Below are 16892 nucleotides of genomic sequence, written 5' to 3'. Positions count from 1 at the left end.
GAACACACCAAAAATTGTTGAAGAAGAGGAAGTGATGCGGCCACAAATGATCAGCATCAAGCCCGGATGGCAATTTGAATTTAAATCATAAATCATCAGAAAAACTCCTACAGTCATGGAAACATCTGGACATACTTGAATTGAATGCCTGTTTATTAGCATTCACACAAACTAGCACGAATGTGACTTTGTCATTCGGCAGCTAATCCAAAAGACATCTTCCAGGTCAGCGAATGCTGTGCACACTTACAGTATATAATTGTACAATTTGTCATCAGCAGGCTGCTCAACAGTGTGTAAACTCGTTTCCTCACTGGGTTTGAATGTTTGCAGTTTGGGAAGTGCTCCTTTTTGTCAGCGGCAAATTTTTATTTCTTTTTTACTGCTTTTCAACCTGGCCTGTAAAGCTCACTCGTGGGAAACTCAGCTTGTGTACTCTTCAAGCCGAGAGAGATCATTTTCACCCTACCATCATTCCCAAGTAGAACCCAAACAATAAAACATGGCATGTGTTGCATATTGTTCATGCGAAAGTGTCCACTGAATGACAAGTTTATGATAGCCAGCAATGCTATTTTTCTTTTTATATGTAGAAGCGGAAATTCTGTTATTGTTCCAATTCCAATCTTTCTGTTGAAAGCAGACATGATGTGTTTTTTCTTGTTGATTATCCGACTTTGTCATGGCGATGACTATCAAGTAAAGCATTTTTTCAAGGCAATCAGGTTATAAACTCACATTGGTTTCAACTGGGAAGTGATCTTTGCTTATTTTTCTGGTGTTTCTCTCACAAATCTGAAAATGGGTCGTTTTCACACTGTCACTTCTTTTTGCTCTCAAGACATGGCTGTGCGATTTCCCATCGATTTTCATGCTGTAGGGTCACCTACTTTAGAGAGGGGAAGTAAAAATCAACAACTACCATAAGGTTGCACAAGTGTGCACACCCTTTTTTAACTGAGGATGATGAACCACAAATACATTTCCAAAAGTCTGCCATTTGAACAGGGGTGTGTAGACTTTTTATATCTGCTATATACATTGTCAAAGTTGATTTTCCTTACACATTGCTTTTACCGGTACTTATGCTTACATCTGTTTATTGAACTTTTATTTATGCAGGGAAGGTCATTGATAACTGGTTCTCATTTGCAATGCCGGCCTGGCTGTAGACAGTGGAGTAAAACAAAGAAAAATAAAAGTAAATACAAATCCAAACATTTGATTAATTTAAAGCTTTCACAAATGAATGTTTTCCATGCTGTTTGTCCTCGTCTTTCTTACCCTAATTTTATTTGGATGCCTAACCAAAGATATTCATTCCATCCAATCAAGAGCATGTGATTTTTTTTTTCCCTGTGTGAGATATGATTGAAATTGTGTTAGTATTGTTAAGCTTTTACAAGACACAAGATGGAGACAGACACCAAATGAGAAGACTCGACATTGATGACCAACCAGGAACCAGGAACCAGGAAGGAAATATGAGGGGAACATTTTCACACATTTTCTTTTCTATCCACAGCTGCAATCACGAACAAATCCACATGTTTGCCAACAGCACAGACAAGTCTAGATCTAAAATATTGTACATATTTTAGAAAGGCTGTTTTATTCTTCTGTATGGGGAGGGGGGTGTAAGTGATGTGGCAGAGGTGGGATTGTTGAACAAGAAATCCAGCCCACCTTAACTTGGAGCCAACATGCCTAAACAGTGAACTCATCTATTCTCAAACTGAGAAGGATTATGTGTATGTTACTGATTACTGCCAATCACTGTTGTAATTTTTTTGGGTGGAAGAAAATAATGAAATTTAATCAACATTTTGTGCATTTTATTTATTTATTTTCACTTACAATTTACTGTTTTCTTGGGGAGAAAGCATATAGAACCATAGAAAATAACTGCTTTAGGATATTTCAAATATCTTCAGGAAACAAACTATATTTAAAGACCACACAGAGAATATCAAGCAAGCAAAAGAAGAATTTGAAATTTGAAACAGGTCCCAACAGGCCCACCTGTTCTGTTGACTCAACAGTGAAGTGCAACCGTAGGTCCCGAAAGTGAGAGCGTGTTGTTTGGTCAACAAATGGCGAAGCTTAAGGTTTTAGCGTGTGAATAAACATGAGATTTTGGAATAACGCATGCATTTAGAGAGGGGAAAACAGCTCTTTTGTTTACAGACTGTCATGCGGATGCCAGTCATCTACCCATGGATGACAATTAGGCAATTATGGGAAAACATGGTGCTCGGAATGCTGACTATGGCCTTTGTATTTCTGCTGCTTTTCGCAGAAAAAGCCTTTTGTTTGCTGGGTCTTTGACCTGCTCGCTTCTGGGCAGACTCACGTTCTTCTTCTGTTTGAATGATAATCAGCCCCTCATGCACTATGATGACTACGGTTTATTGCCGTACTTATGTAATAGTCCACTGACAGTGACGTAGCGTAGGTATAATGTTACAGTTTGGTCCAAATATATTGGGATAGCGACAAGACCACCACCATCAACACCACAATGGATTTGAAATGAAACAGGTGAACGATGTCAGAACTACGCCCACTTTTTAAGGGAGCAAATAAATGTGGTAAATTAACATCATAAATCAAGTGTTCACTTTTTAATATTTCTTTGCAATTACAGCTTGAAGTGTGGAACGCATAGACATCACCAGATGCTGGATTTTGGGGATTCTGGATTTGGCAATGCTCTGCCAAGCCTCTACTGCAACTCTGAAATTCTTGCTTGAGAATTTTCTCTTCAGTTTTGTCTTCATCAATCAGATTGAGGTTTAATGATTGACTTGGCCTTTGCATAACATTCCACTTATTTGCTTTCAAAAACTCTTTGGTTGCTTTTGCAGTATTCGTCAAGTCATTGTCCATCTGCACTGTGACGCGCCATCCAATCAGTTCTGAAGCATTTGGCAAAATATGAGCAGACAAAATTTTCCCAAAACACTTCACTATTCATCCTGTTGCTTTTGTCAGCAGTCACATCATCAACAAATAGAAGGGAACAAGTTTAATTGGCAGCCATACATGCCCACACCATACTGCTACCACGCTTCACTGATGAGCTGCTAGCTTGAAATGCACTTTTCTGCGTTATGCTAGTATGTCAGATGACTACACAGCTCAAGTACAGTGTACTATTGTATTGTTATTCTACAATTATCAATATTTTTCAAGTTCTAGTTAGGTAGAACAGTTTGTTTTAATTGTTTGTTTTAAATATATAGTTTTATAGTTCTGAAATACTATGAAGCAAATGTGCTGGTACTGACAAACCCAGATGAATTATTTACTTACACTTTAATGATTTGCTATCCCAAAAGGGGTTGCAGGAACACCCTCATCCCTGCTCACCACTTTTATCATTGTTATGATTGTTATGATTGCTAAATCAGAATGTGTTGGACTCACAACGATATTCCATAACAGAACCAAATGTGTCCTTCATCGCATGTGTTTCTGCTTAACCAACGACCCATGTTGGATGAATCAAAGACAGCAGGAAATCATTTGAATTGCTTATATGAGTGACAGAAATGTGCAGGGGTGCGGCCAGGGTTTGAAAAATATCACTATAGGCCAACTTCGGTGCCACAGATTAAAACAATACTACAGTAGAGACAACTGGTTGTGAGTTGTGCCTGTACTTATCAGATGCTAACGTCTAGTCACAGTCATTACAGAAAAAATGTATGGTAGCCTACTTGGTGACAAGTTGCGACAAGACAATAAGTTCTGCTTTCTAATAGTTAATGTACGGTTATTATCACAGTCATCAAAATTATAACTCCGAACGCGCATTGCATGTGTCTGTAAAGTATAGCAGTAAGGTCAAAGTGAAGCCATGATTTTTCTACCATTGACACAGTTGGGTGTTTATATAGGGATTTTAGATGGCTCTTAAGGGAGGAGAAGCAGCCCCCTTTGGCAGTCTTGCACTGCACATAAGTGGGGAACACCCATTAGTGGTCACTCATCATGCAATATTCGGTAGAAAGTTAGAAAGAGGTCTGCTGCATTTCAATTTTAATGGCATGTTTTAGTGATTTAAAAAAATGCATGTTGCCTAATGCAAACATACCGTGTTGTATGTACTCTCACAGTAAAAAGGTAAGAATTGTTCATTTGTTTCCCCCCTTCTTAATACTGTGAATTCTGTGGTGTGTGAATGGGCAGAGGGTCAGTATAAATGAATTGTTAATTCATTCTAAATGTACTTATACTTTTATAACTGTATGCAATGTAACACATAAACTTAAAACAATGTGCAAGGTGTGTCTAATGCACAGTTTATATTCAACTGTCCTATTATTTCATATTTTATTACATCATATGCCGTAGACCCGCATTTAATTGTACAGTATCAATACATCAACAAAATGAATTTAAAATCTGAGGTATTGGAAAAGTGTTCATAAGGTATAAGGGATGAAAAAATAAAATAAATTAGACACACTTTATCTAGTGGACCACAAAAAAATTATATGGGGGGTGGGGGGGCGTATCTGGCCCCCGGGCATTGAGTTTGATAGATTTCTGCTGGAGGAATGTCAGACTGAGCACTGATGCATTTAAACACCCCTGGAAATTTCGACGTCAACATTTGCTTTAGTGTTTAGTGATGATAGGCAGGTCGGTCGATTAGCGAAAGTAAAGCACAACAAAAAACTCTCTCTCACTCTCTCTCCCTCTCTGTTTTGTTTGTTTGTTTTTACCACCGGGTAAACTTTTTAAACAGAACCGCATTTGAAGTTAATTTATAAGCTAAATATCTCCGATATCTTCAGCCACATCTAATGTGTTGCCAAAATGAGGTCGGAATACAAAAACGAAATAAACTAACAAACAAAGAATCTCATTTGAATGATTATTAATAAATTTGAGGAGTTTGGCCAATCACGTGAGCATTTCATAATTTCCGGGGTTTCTTGAACGCATCTATCAAGCAGCGCATAACTTTTTCGAGTGTCAAGAGGACTGCCGCCCGAACAAAGTGAAAGAAAGAAAGACGCAGACTACTTTTAAAAGAAGGCAGAAGAGAGGGAAGAGAAAGTCCCCAAACGTCGGGCAACCTTCGTAAAAGTCGTATGCGTTGCTTCCTGTTGTCAGGGCTGTTATAAAGCTGCTCGCGAGCAGTAAATGCAGTGGATCCGGTGACAGCTGCCGCACCAGCACAGACGCGACCAAAATGGTGAGTGGCTGTCAATCGTTTACAGGTAGATTTACCTGTCCTCTTACTCCAAGGGCACTTTGCTGCGGTAAGCTCAAAGGCTTCACAACTCCTTTCGATGTCTATTAATCTTGATTTCAGAGTCACAAAAGTCCCATATATCGTTTTCCCTATAGCATCATCGTAAGACGTTATAAAGCTAATTGAAAAGGGGGGACTTCAAAAGTCACTGCTACTGTCTGTTTTGTAATTCAGATCTTGTAGTTCTCAAACTTTTTACACCAAGTGTCACCTCAAAAATTACTCTGCTCTTTAAGTACCATAAAATGGACAAACTACTTTAAAAATGTAAAATAAATAAATAAATAACAATAATGTACATGAAAATAAAGTACTGTTCTGGATTTGTTTATTTGTATTTCATGTTTTGAATGTTGTCAATTTTATTTGTATTTAATTCAGGGATTCTTTCACATATAGAGAGAGCCTGCATACCACACTTAAATAAACTAATATTAAATGGTTAATTTATATAGTCTTATTGTGGATTTGCTTTCGATAATTTTTTTCCCAGGTATATGTGTACTTGACTTGAGTGTTTATTTTTCTGATGGCTTTTTTTCCCTTGTACTCGATACGATACGATACGATATACTTTTATTTTCCCCGTGGGGAACTTTTTCCTGGACTCCGTCCAGCTGCAGTTACAGTAAGGAAGAAACAACAGAATAGAAAGAGATACAATTAAATTAAATAGTAATAATAAATTAAAGTTAAATAATATATATACATTTGAAATCACATATCTGTGTTTTGTTCTCGTTATTTTCAAAACAGCCTTATTGTGCTTTTCACCCTACACGACAACATTAAAAAAAGACGTAAATAGAGAGAAGTCAACAGTGGTTGAGGTCTTGATTGCTTGCGTTTGAGTGATTGAGATCTTGGGGACAAGGCAACAGATAGAGAGAAGCAAGATATTCCCCATTCATGGCCTTTTTAGGGGAATTGTTTGATGTTGTTAGCCACAAGAATTATTCATAGCAAATGCGTTGTGTCTTTTGCAAGACTAAAAACCACAAGCAAAACGTTTCTAATCTGAACAAGCACATACAAGTGTATTTTTTCAGTCGTCATCATTGGCTAATTTAGCATTTTTTTGTTGCTCAGTTACTCTTCTCGTTACGAGCTGAGTAAGAATTAAAAGAGGAAAACAATTTTCTGCGTCATGAAATTAATCCAGGTTATTGTATATAATTGACAGTAAAAATTCATTAATTTGTTCTTTTGTATATCGAGTCTGTACAAAAAAAAACTTTTACTAAAGTACAAGAGTTGACTTAGTATTTTTTGCACAAGCACTTCTTAAAGAAACCTCTGTTTTTTATTCAACATTATCACGACCACAAGATAGTATATCCCATAATATCATGGGCATGGAATGGCATGTTGTGGGTGTGGTTTCCCTGGATACAGCAATATGTCAGGTAATATTGGTGACCGAGGGAGGGAGGAAAGGAAGGAGGAAGCAAGGAGGGGAAATAGAATGGGCAGCCGTTCCTATGTTAAGGAGTTGCCAGCTTCAATTAAAACCGACTATTGTTCTTTTATTGCTGCCATTGTTTGGGGTAACATAACGGGGGGAAAATGGCACCGTGCAGACATCAGTTCACGTTCATCCTGACATTTATAAGCGTCAGGTTTACTCGTGTTGGCCGACGCTGTTGGATTGTGGCAGGAAATGACACTGAATTATGAACTGTTTTGCTGCTCTAGTTTCCTGTCACTGTCAACTTCTGAGATGTCGGCTTCCTCTCTTTCTCACAATGCAAATGTCAAAGGGTCGACGTACTAATTGCACTTTCAGTGTTCCAATCGCACGTTTTTGGAAGACACCGCTGCCACTCACCCGTTGTTGTTATCACTGTGCAGAGGAGTGAGAAAACTGTTTTGGCTTCATTTTGATGTCTTACGCTATCCCTTTAGGTTTTATTTTCAATCAGTGTCAACATGTGAAAGTTATTTCTGACTAGTTTCCTACCTCAACATAAAGTTAACCTGTTATTCTTAGAAGTAGAGAAAAGTGTGTGCGGGTCCGGGTTTGAATCTCAGTGCAAGCCCTCGTGTGGAGTATGCATGTTGTTCACCCCGTGCTTGTGTGGGCTCTAAAAACATGCATGTCAATTGTAGTCTCTAAATGGTTGATTGTCTGTACTGTATGTGCTCTTTGATTGACTTCTGTCTGACTAACTTTAATGAACACAAGCTGTTGATGACACAACTGAGTAAATGAACCAAAGTTACAGGAAATGTTGAAACTATACTGTACTTTGCATTTATCCATCAATCTCGTACCCATTTAGCCCGAGCCAGTCCCAGCAAACTTTGGGCTGACGTGCAGGTCCCTTTACATTCGCAAACCGACTCGGGCCGCCAGCTGTAAGCACGGTGAAACTGTGTCACCAATGCACCGTACCGCTAACAATCTACATTGGGCAAGCCACATCGCCTCATTGGATGCATTCAGTCCCCTCCAAATGTACAGCAATGTCAATTACTTTGTTTTTGTTGTATACATTTGGGTTTCAGATCAAAAGATGAATATCAGACAAAAGTTCAGAATTCCAGCTTCGATTTCATGTTATTTATAGATAGATTTGTTAAACAACTCAGGACAGAGCACCTTTTATTTGAACCCACCAGCTTCTCAAGAGTGCAAAAGTATTGGAACAGCCATTATTAAATTAACGTAAAGTGAAAAACATTTGTGACCCGCCATAGCAAAATGAGTCACAGTGACCTTGTGTGTTTTGGACCAGATTGGATTTTGCAAAGAAATATAGAGATGAGCCACAAAAGTTTTGGAACAAGGTTATATGGACTGATGAGACCGAGATGTAACTCATGATACTAACAGCAGACTGAATTATGACATCTACAAAACCATTTTGTCTGTCAATTTACAGAAAAAAAAATAATCAGGAGACGCTTCAACATGCAACAATACAATGACCCAAAACACACTGCTAACAAGGCAATCACCGGACCTTAACCCATTAGAGCATGCATTCTGCCTGCTGAAGAGGAAACTGACGGATGAAACCTCCAGAAACAAACAAACTGAAAGAGGCTGCACTAAAGGCCTGGAAAAGCATTTCAAAGTATGCAACAGTTTGGTAAAGTCAGTTGATTGCAGGCTTGATACACTTACTGCAAGTAAAGGTTCGGCCACCAAATATTAAATGCTACTCAAATTAAGTTTTTTTAAGACTTAATGAAATAGGCGCATGAATAAACCCTGGTTCGACTACTATTCTTCTGATGTACCAACTTGACTTTTGCATGACTTTTGTTTGAAAGCGACATAAAGGCCAGCATACTTTTATGGAATATTGCTCTGGTGTAGCAACAATCCATTCTTCCACTGTACTGCACCAATAATCCTTTTCCTATGAACTACTGTATTAACATTGTATTTAAATAAATGCACTGTGTGATCATCTCTTGGATGTATTTATTTATTTATTTTTGGGTGCGTGTTTGTCTCCGTTAGCGATTGTTGCTAAAACTCCCCATTCTAAAATTCTTTCTTTACCCCAAAATAGCAGGTACCCGTTTTGTTAAGAAAAAGACACATAGAAGAAAGAAAAGGCACAAGCCATCCCAACCACCTTAATAGTGAGCGGACTAACCTACCGTGCGTCTGTCTCCACGGTGTGTGTGTGTGTTTGTAAAGCAGAATGGGAAAAGCCGATTGCAGCAGGCCCAGGAGGATGCGGAGGAGTTGAAAGACATCATGCTGGACAACCTCAACAAGGCGGATGAGCGATCAGGAAAACTGACCGACCTGGAGGACAGAGCTGATGAGCTGCTAAAAAAGGTTGGCAAACAATGTTTCTAAGAGTCGTCACTTTTCATTTAATCAGTGGACTCCTATCGGTTAGTGACATAATGGACCTCTTCCACAGCGATCCAAAAACAAACATGTCAAATTGATTGTTTATAAATACACCTTAGGTGGAGCTGGAGAGGAAAACAAATGTACAATTTACATCCTGATTGTGCTTTATGGAGCTATTTTTGGAGAGGTATTTCCTTTTGTGGAGATGAATGAAGTGAGCGGGTCTCGCTGGGTATAACCGAGCGAGTGCAGGACATGCCATAAGACCAGTGTTTGTCCGGGGGTCAACGTGGGGGTCACATCGTTCCCACATCCCCCGGCATGGATAGTGTTATGTCACAATATAGGACAGGGCAGATCATGGGTGAGGACCACAGCTCCAGGGGCTCACACAGAAGTTGATTTAACTCAACTCAACAGTGGCTCCAATGACTCTTGCTCACAAGTATTATTGTCTTATAATAATCTCAGCACCACTGAGCATTGCAGCAACTATACTGGAGACATTAAAAAAAACAGTCCTCGGGTGTCTTGAAAACATATCTGTGACATGCGTTTGTCAAAATAACTCATAACCCTTGTGTTGTCTTGCGGATCAAAAGTGACCCACTACCATGTGTAGCTGTAGAAAAAAAAACTTAACTCATTCACTGCCATTGACGGCTAGAGACGTCAAAAATTCATTTGAACTATTTCTATTAGTTTTCCACTTTTTCCACTTTTGTTAATAAAAGTATGAAAACCTAAAAACATATATATATTGTACATTTAGAACATATAACATTTGTGATTAATCGTGAGTTAATTATTGAAGTCATGTGATTAATTACAATGAAAAATGTTATTCACCTGAAGCGATTTAAAAAAAGAAAAAAAGAAAAGATTATAAAAAATTTGGGGCGTCAGGCGATTACAATTTTAATTGTAATTAATCGCATTATTTCAATAATTAACTCACAATTAATCAAAAATTGTATATCTGTTCTAAATGTACAATAAAACAAATTTTGGTTTTTACATTCTTGTTAACAAAAGTGAAAAAAAAAAGTTTAACTAATAGAAATAGTTCAAATGAATTTTTTATTTCTATAGCCGTCAATGGCAGTGAATGAGTTAAACTACCGTTTTCCAACTTGAAACTTTATGACTTTATCCTAAATGGACCCCATCATCAGAAAAAGTGACACTTTGTTTTTGTTTATCTTTCCATGTGGGCAGTACACCACTAGGGTACAAAGATTGTCTTATGGGTCATTTCTGACCCGTGAATTATAAAAGCATTTAAACACCAAACAAAAGTTCAAAGGCCCCCACAAACTCACTCTTAACACAAACACACACGCACATATCAAAGAATATGGACCGTTGTACAAATTGAAGTTACATTTTTCCTCCGCCTAAATTCCTCCAACCTAACGCCTCAAAAGCTCCCAAAAAACATTCTCAGACATGATAAGAACAAATTCAATATAGAGGATAATGGCTCTAAAGGTACCCTGAAAAAAAAGGTCCCCTTGTTGGCTTCTTGCTGAAGCCATGAATAGACATGTTACTGTCCAACAGATCCAGGATGAGATATTTTCAGAAACTCAAGAGGAACAAGAAAATGATGTATCTGAAGAGAAAGATAGGCAGGAATGCAACCCAGAGAATGATGCGTCTCCAGAAGAAGAAGAAGAAGAAGAAGAAGAGGAGGAGATCCCTCAAGATGAATCGAGAGACAAGAACAGCGAAACGACATGGTCCTCATCAATTTCCGACAGCAACCAGGGAAGAACAAGCATCAAGCACCAATGACTCTTGGGCCACCAAGATGTTCAGCTACCCATGTCCAGGATTTCATCCACCTTTTTCCTTGTCATCTTCCATAACATCATTGATGTGTCCTCGTAATGTGTTTGTCATATGGAAGGAACTCAACCAGACCTGGACGTCAGGGGAGAAGAAAAAAACAAAACAAGAGAAATTGTTCCCTTGAGCAAATTGGGAACGGCTCTTGTCAAGTCATGCCTTGAGAGAAGGGAGCTCCAGCCATTGTGGAAGCTGTTCAGGGGGCGCCTGCCCTTGTCAACCTGAAGCTGCAGCTGCGTCAGCAAAAGGAAAAGGGTGCCAGTTCGGCCAATGAAAGAAGGAATGCAGGACAAAAGCTCTGTGCTGCACATGTGAGAAATGAAAAGCATTTACAAAGGAAATTCGTACATTCACCCATAAACTGTCTGTCCTACATGTGCTCAATAGATTTGATGTTGAAAATCGTTCGCAGTCAAGCAACATTTTGTTGTTTCGTTGTGAAATGAGAGAAGTAGTTTCATAATTCACTTCCTAAAAAAAAAATAATGAACTGTTGACAAAGAAGTTAAACATTGTTGACTTTAGTTCCTTTTGTGACTTACAACTCAACATACTCATATAATTGAAATTAATTGAAATGCAACTTCTATAATTAACAAACAACTAAAGAAAAATAGCATGGTAAACAAATAAACTGTTTTCTAAAATGGAATTACTGTATGTACTTTGAGTGGAATGTGCGCCTTTAAGGGGTGTGGCATAGTGAGTGACATCAGGAGCTGGGCCAGGTTTATCTGTCTGTGAGCATGTGAATTAGTTGTGTCCTAGAGCAGCTCCTTGATTTTGTATTTGTATGTTTGACTCTTTGTCCCGTTCAATAAATGGTTAAAAGTGTGTGTATCAACGACTGTGGCTGTCCTTGCCCACGGACAAGGGCATTATGTAAGAGAAAGAAAGAAAGCTATTGACTAGTAGATTTTTCCCAAAGCCTAATTTAGTTCTTTGATTGTGTTATAATAATCAATTGTATTGATTACTTGGTTAACTTTAAGTAGACATGTAGATGAACTCAAGTCTTTTAATAGGGATAGACTGATTATTGGTATTTTAACAGATATCGGCATGGGCCTTTTTACGAACCTGAAGGCCGATAAAGCTGGCATCTCATTGAACAGTGAATGCTTGCCAATGTAGTGAATTTTTGGTTTTCATCAGGATTTGTAAGATGTTCACAGACATTTTTTACTTGTTGGAAAGAAATGTTCAACATGTTCAGAAAATTGTTTACTGTCTGCGAAGATTTGTTGAAACCTTTTACAAACCCTGACGAAAACCCCAAATTAGCTACATTCACATGCATTTGTCGGTCAGTCAGATACAGAGAAATTGTCATTTCTGTATTTATTTAAATTTCCACTTTTTTTTATTTATTTATTTATTTATTTTTGAGACATTTCCACTTTATAAAAGATTATGCTGACGGTGGGAATTTACACTTTTTTTATATTAAAAAAAAAGTTAAAATAAAGAAACTATCAGGCTTATGCAGAGTTTGCTGATGAGCTAATCATATATCAGCTGTGTTGGAGAAGGGCAACATCCAAAACCTGCAGGACTCTGGCCCTCGATGCCCACCTCTGCTCCTTGTGTAATTAAAAAGCATGTAGGCGATTGATTGATTGATTGATTGAAGGCCATATGCTGTTTTCAAACTGTCACTGAAAGCAACCATACCTCATAGACAGACAGACAGACAGACAGACAGACAGACAGATAGATAGATAGATAGATCAAATGAAGATGATCCAATAAAGATGATGATGCGTGACATGAACTGCAAAATTAACTTTTATCCCAGTAACAAGTTTAGCCGTGTATATGTTGTGCATGATTTTTAAATAGTGAATTAGTGGGAGGAAGATTTGTTTGGAAGGTGTAACTCACATTATGGTTGTAGGCTAGCGGGCTAGCTAGCAAAAAGCTACAGCGCGTAGCATGCCACTGGACTCTTATCTCAAACTTTCGCTCCGAGTAAGTTCCAGTGAATACCGGTCGCCATTTCCTCTTCCTGTCCGTTAAGCTTTTTCAAACTGCCCGCGTGTGGAGGACACGACTAGTCAGTTCGTTCGTTTACACTCCCCGACATGTAGCAACGGTCCCACTCGCACGGGCGTGCACGCTGTCTCTCTCTCGCTCTCTCTCTCTCTCTGTCCTTCTTTTTCTCTCTGTCTCTGTCTCTCGCCCTCTTTCGCACTCCCTCTCATCGTAGAAATTGTAATCCTCGAAGTAATCCCCATTTTTGATATAAATGTACCTGTAATCTGATTACATGTTTTTTCCTGTAACTAATGGAATACAGTTTTAATTTTTTTTATCTGATTACATAACGGCGGTACATGTATTCCGTTACTCCCCAAGCCTGATTTAGATTAAAGATGAACGTTTCATTTCCAGGATAGGTGTGGCTATTGTTGGTAGAAGATGCTGCTGAATTGGAGTTGGTATATTGAAAAATCTTTCTCTGCATGTTTATACATACTGTATTTCACTGGACCTGTAACTTGTCATCTTCTTCAACTGCATATGCAAGTAAGAAGAAATCCCTGGTCTGAACATCATAAAAGTTCAATTTGATGTCCCTGTGTCAGACTGTTTCTGGTTAGATGTTGATTTTTGGTTAAAAGCCCAGCTTTGTGTGCTTACACAACTCTTCCAGCAACAGCTAGCTGTTTATTAGCCAGGCTTGCATCAAAAGGCAACATGGTGAAATGCAACATAAATGTAACACTGGAATTGTATGTCTGTCTTTACTTTTCTCCAGGGTCGAGCCTTTGAAAAGAAAACCATCCAAGTGAAGGAAAAAACAAGATGGAAGAATAAGAAGATGAAAATAGTCTTAATTGTACTTGCAGTTGTTGTGGCCCTCATCGTAATTGGAGTCATCATACATTTTGCACAATAGCACACTCCTGCGTGGATGGGTGGAAAGTAAGACATTGGGACTGTACAAACGGATGTGGACTAAAATAAAAGTCCAGGAGCATTTTGCCGAAATGGTGAAGTCTGTGCTTACTCTGTGTTTAGGTATATTTATGGGACTATCTGTCAGTCTCACTATTTGGTAAACGATTATGGTACCATTAATAGCTGCTTCTTTTCTTTGTCCATCATTTGTTCTGATTATGATGTATCCGGTCCACATTGAAAAGAAAGATGTCAACTCTCATTTGATTAATTTACAGTAATTGTAGTTTGTAATGGACCTGCATCAATTGTACACACCTATGTAGAAAACAGATTTGTGTTTTGAATTAACACGCTTTACTGAGTTTTTGTAACGTATCAAGTGGCTCGCTGCATAAATGTTGACACCAACTCGTAGCAGTGTTTTTGTTTGTTGTTTTTATTTCATTTCAATTTATGCACATTGGGAGCTTTGAGGACTGTTGTAGCGACACTATAACAGGGACCCCTGCTGGCTGATGTTCATATTGTACTTTTTGAAAAATCCGTATATCGCCAACTTCCTTAAAAAATAAATGGTTTCGTTATCTCCCCCCTAATTACCCTTGGATTTTCAATAGGCTTTAGGTCTGGAGATATATTTGACCAGTCCATCACCTTTACCCTCAGCCTCTCTAGCAAGGCAGTGGTCATCTGGTCCAAAAGGTTTGTGGGTGTTTTGGGGGGTCATTATCATGTTGGAAGGCAGCCTGTGGCCCAGTTTACAAAGGGATCATGTATGTTATCATACATGTTGCCATGCATGGCTCCCTAATGAGCTGTAGCTCACCAATGCCAGCAGCACTCATGCAGCCCCAGACACTCACACCACCACCATGCTTGACTGAATAATTGGGAATGTGACCTGTAAGCTTTTCAACTCAATTGAAACAAACAAATCCACATAAACACAAAATAACCATCCTTTTTTAAATGTTTTTTATTGGGAAGTAAAAATAAACAATTGTGATAATGTGGTTCCACAAGTGTGCACACACTTCTATAGCCTAACTGGGGATCTGGCTCTGTCTCATTATCAAACTCATGTTAAATATGAGTCAGCAAGAACACGCCTGATACCGTTTAAAGTGCCTCTGATCAACACCAAATAATGCTAAACTGTTCTAGTAGGCTTTTCCTGACAAGCCATGGTACACAGAGAGATTCCACAGCATCAGAAGCATCTCATTGCTTATAGGTACCAGACAGGAGAAGGTTCCAATTGAATTGACAATTGAACAAACTAAGTGCACTTCTTCTGGAGAAGATAGAAGCATTATCATACAAATAAAAAACATCCAAACAAACTTTGGAGCTGTTTTTCTTCATTTGGATCTGGTTCTTTGCCAATGTGGAGAGACTTATGCACAGTTTCAAATGAATCCGATCAACCATCAACCAGGGGTGAGCTGAAGACAGATCTCTACATTAGATGCCCTTGCAATCTCACAGTGTTAGATCGATTTTACTTAAAGGATTGGGGAAATATTGCCACATGAAGATGAACCATAGCCTACCACATTGCAAGACTCCATCTTACCCCAAAAGACCAAGTGCTGTAATAAAAGCCAAAGGTGCTGTAGCATGCAACATGATGGTGTGCCTATTTCTGCAACCAGATTATTGTACTTTCCCCCCATTAAAAGTTTCAATTTGTTTTTCAATTGAGATGTTGAGCTTATAGGCCATATTAAAGAAAAACAAAAGTTTTAAAATGTTTATACCTTGGTGGTCTAATTTCTTATGTACAGTATATAATATATCCCAAAAACTTGACTTTTGAACAAGGTTGCAATATAATGGGGTTCACATTACTATATTTCAGACTATTATTATTATTATTATTATCATCATCATCATCGTCATTTTGATCATCATAATCAATATTAAACAAAAAATTGCTCATAGTAGTTACAGTATACCTATTTATTTACATGAGACGAAATCAAGCCAAGGAGCAAAAGCGAGTCTTCACCCGGCCGGTAGTGACGTCACCAACAGCTTCCGCTTGTAAGACCGGCAACATGGCAGCGGACATGCAGGTATGTGTGGCTGGCTCTTCTTCTTTTTTTTAACACGATTAACTATTTTAAGTGAGTTCTAAATCGTTCATCCGCCCATTTCGTTGTAGTCCCAATAATGTATTCAAACCTAGAGACATGTTTTATCTCTTAAAGAGACACATGGCCTGAATTTATGTAGCTTAATGGCTAACAGCGAAGTGCTACGTAGCCTGAGAATGCCTTCTATCAACATGCCTTGCGAAGAACAATGAACATTAATGTCGGCAAGGGAACATTTTGAAAAAGAACAAAAAACAAACACATCTTGATAGGGACTTGATTAATTATTTTTGGAGCAGTATCTAAAGGACTAGACACTAGTTGGCTACCTGTGACTTGTATGAATCACTAACACCAATGCCATGCAGTCGATCAGATGATTAAGTAAATTGTAAACCATGCCCCCGTTATTTGCTACAACTAGGAATTAAATTAGTCGACACAGAAACGGGAATTAGGCTACTTCTCTGGCGATCACCATTTGATTTCACAGTGAGGCCTTTACGATGAACTAACATTTACTATGATTAAAACTATATATTCAGATGGACCCTCATCGTTTAAGTTAGACTTTCCAAATGTACACCTACAAATATGTTATTTAATCGGCAGTGGATATTTTGCCGTCACTGTCAACTGTCCTGCTATTTTGCCGTGAACGGCTCTGATTGGTCAATCGATGGACCGAGTCATTCACTGGGCGTGTTTCCTGGCTGGCTTCACCCCTTCTGTGTCTTTTCAAGAAGTTTTCCTCTACTTTTTTATGCCACCAAAGATAGGCTGTTAATGGCATTACCAGCCTAATCCTTTTTTTTTTCTTAAGAGCGCAGTATTGTTCATTCAGTAATTTTACTGATTTGACATGTCATCATCATTGCTCTTTTTTATTTATTTTTTATTTTTATTTTGTATGTGTGTGTGTGCGTGCGGCGTGTGAGTGTGTACT

At 38.4% G+C, this 16892-nt stretch overlaps 2 protein-coding genes across 2 annotated transcripts in view; both read left to right on the top strand.

Annotated features, from left to right (window-relative positions):
• Nucleotides 1–4954: 4954 nt before the first annotated feature.
• Nucleotides 4955–14261, top strand: vamp5 (vesicle-associated membrane protein 5). The gene is made up of 3 exons (XM_086076370.1): nucleotides 4955–5209; nucleotides 8928–9068; nucleotides 13702–14261. Exons 1-3 carry the CDS (start codon nucleotides 5207–5209, stop codon nucleotides 13840–13842), a joined length of 285 nt encoding a protein of 94 aa, XP_085932496.1. The 5' UTR covers nucleotides 4955–5206; the 3' UTR covers nucleotides 13843–14261.
• A 1617-nt stretch (nucleotides 14262–15878) lies between these two features.
• Nucleotides 15879–16892, top strand: part of gcn1 (GCN1 activator of EIF2AK4) — a 28344-nt gene continuing 27330 nt past the window's right edge. Inside the window, exon 1 of the mRNA XM_086076141.1 lies at nucleotides 15879–15925. Within this exon, the coding sequence (XP_085932267.1) occupies nucleotides 15908–15925 (18 nt within the window). The 5' untranslated portion in view covers nucleotides 15879–15907. The remainder of the gene's footprint in view (nucleotides 15926–16892) is intronic.

This window comes from Leptonotus elevatus, chromosome 5, assembly GCF_054856555.1.
Source record: "Leptonotus elevatus isolate MCC_2025b chromosome 5, RoL_Lele_1.0, whole genome shotgun sequence".
Lineage (NCBI taxonomy): Eukaryota > Metazoa > Chordata > Actinopteri > Syngnathiformes > Syngnathidae > Leptonotus > Leptonotus elevatus.
The sequence above is the reverse complement of the archived record's forward strand: the minus strand, read 5'-3'. Positions and strand labels throughout refer to the sequence as shown.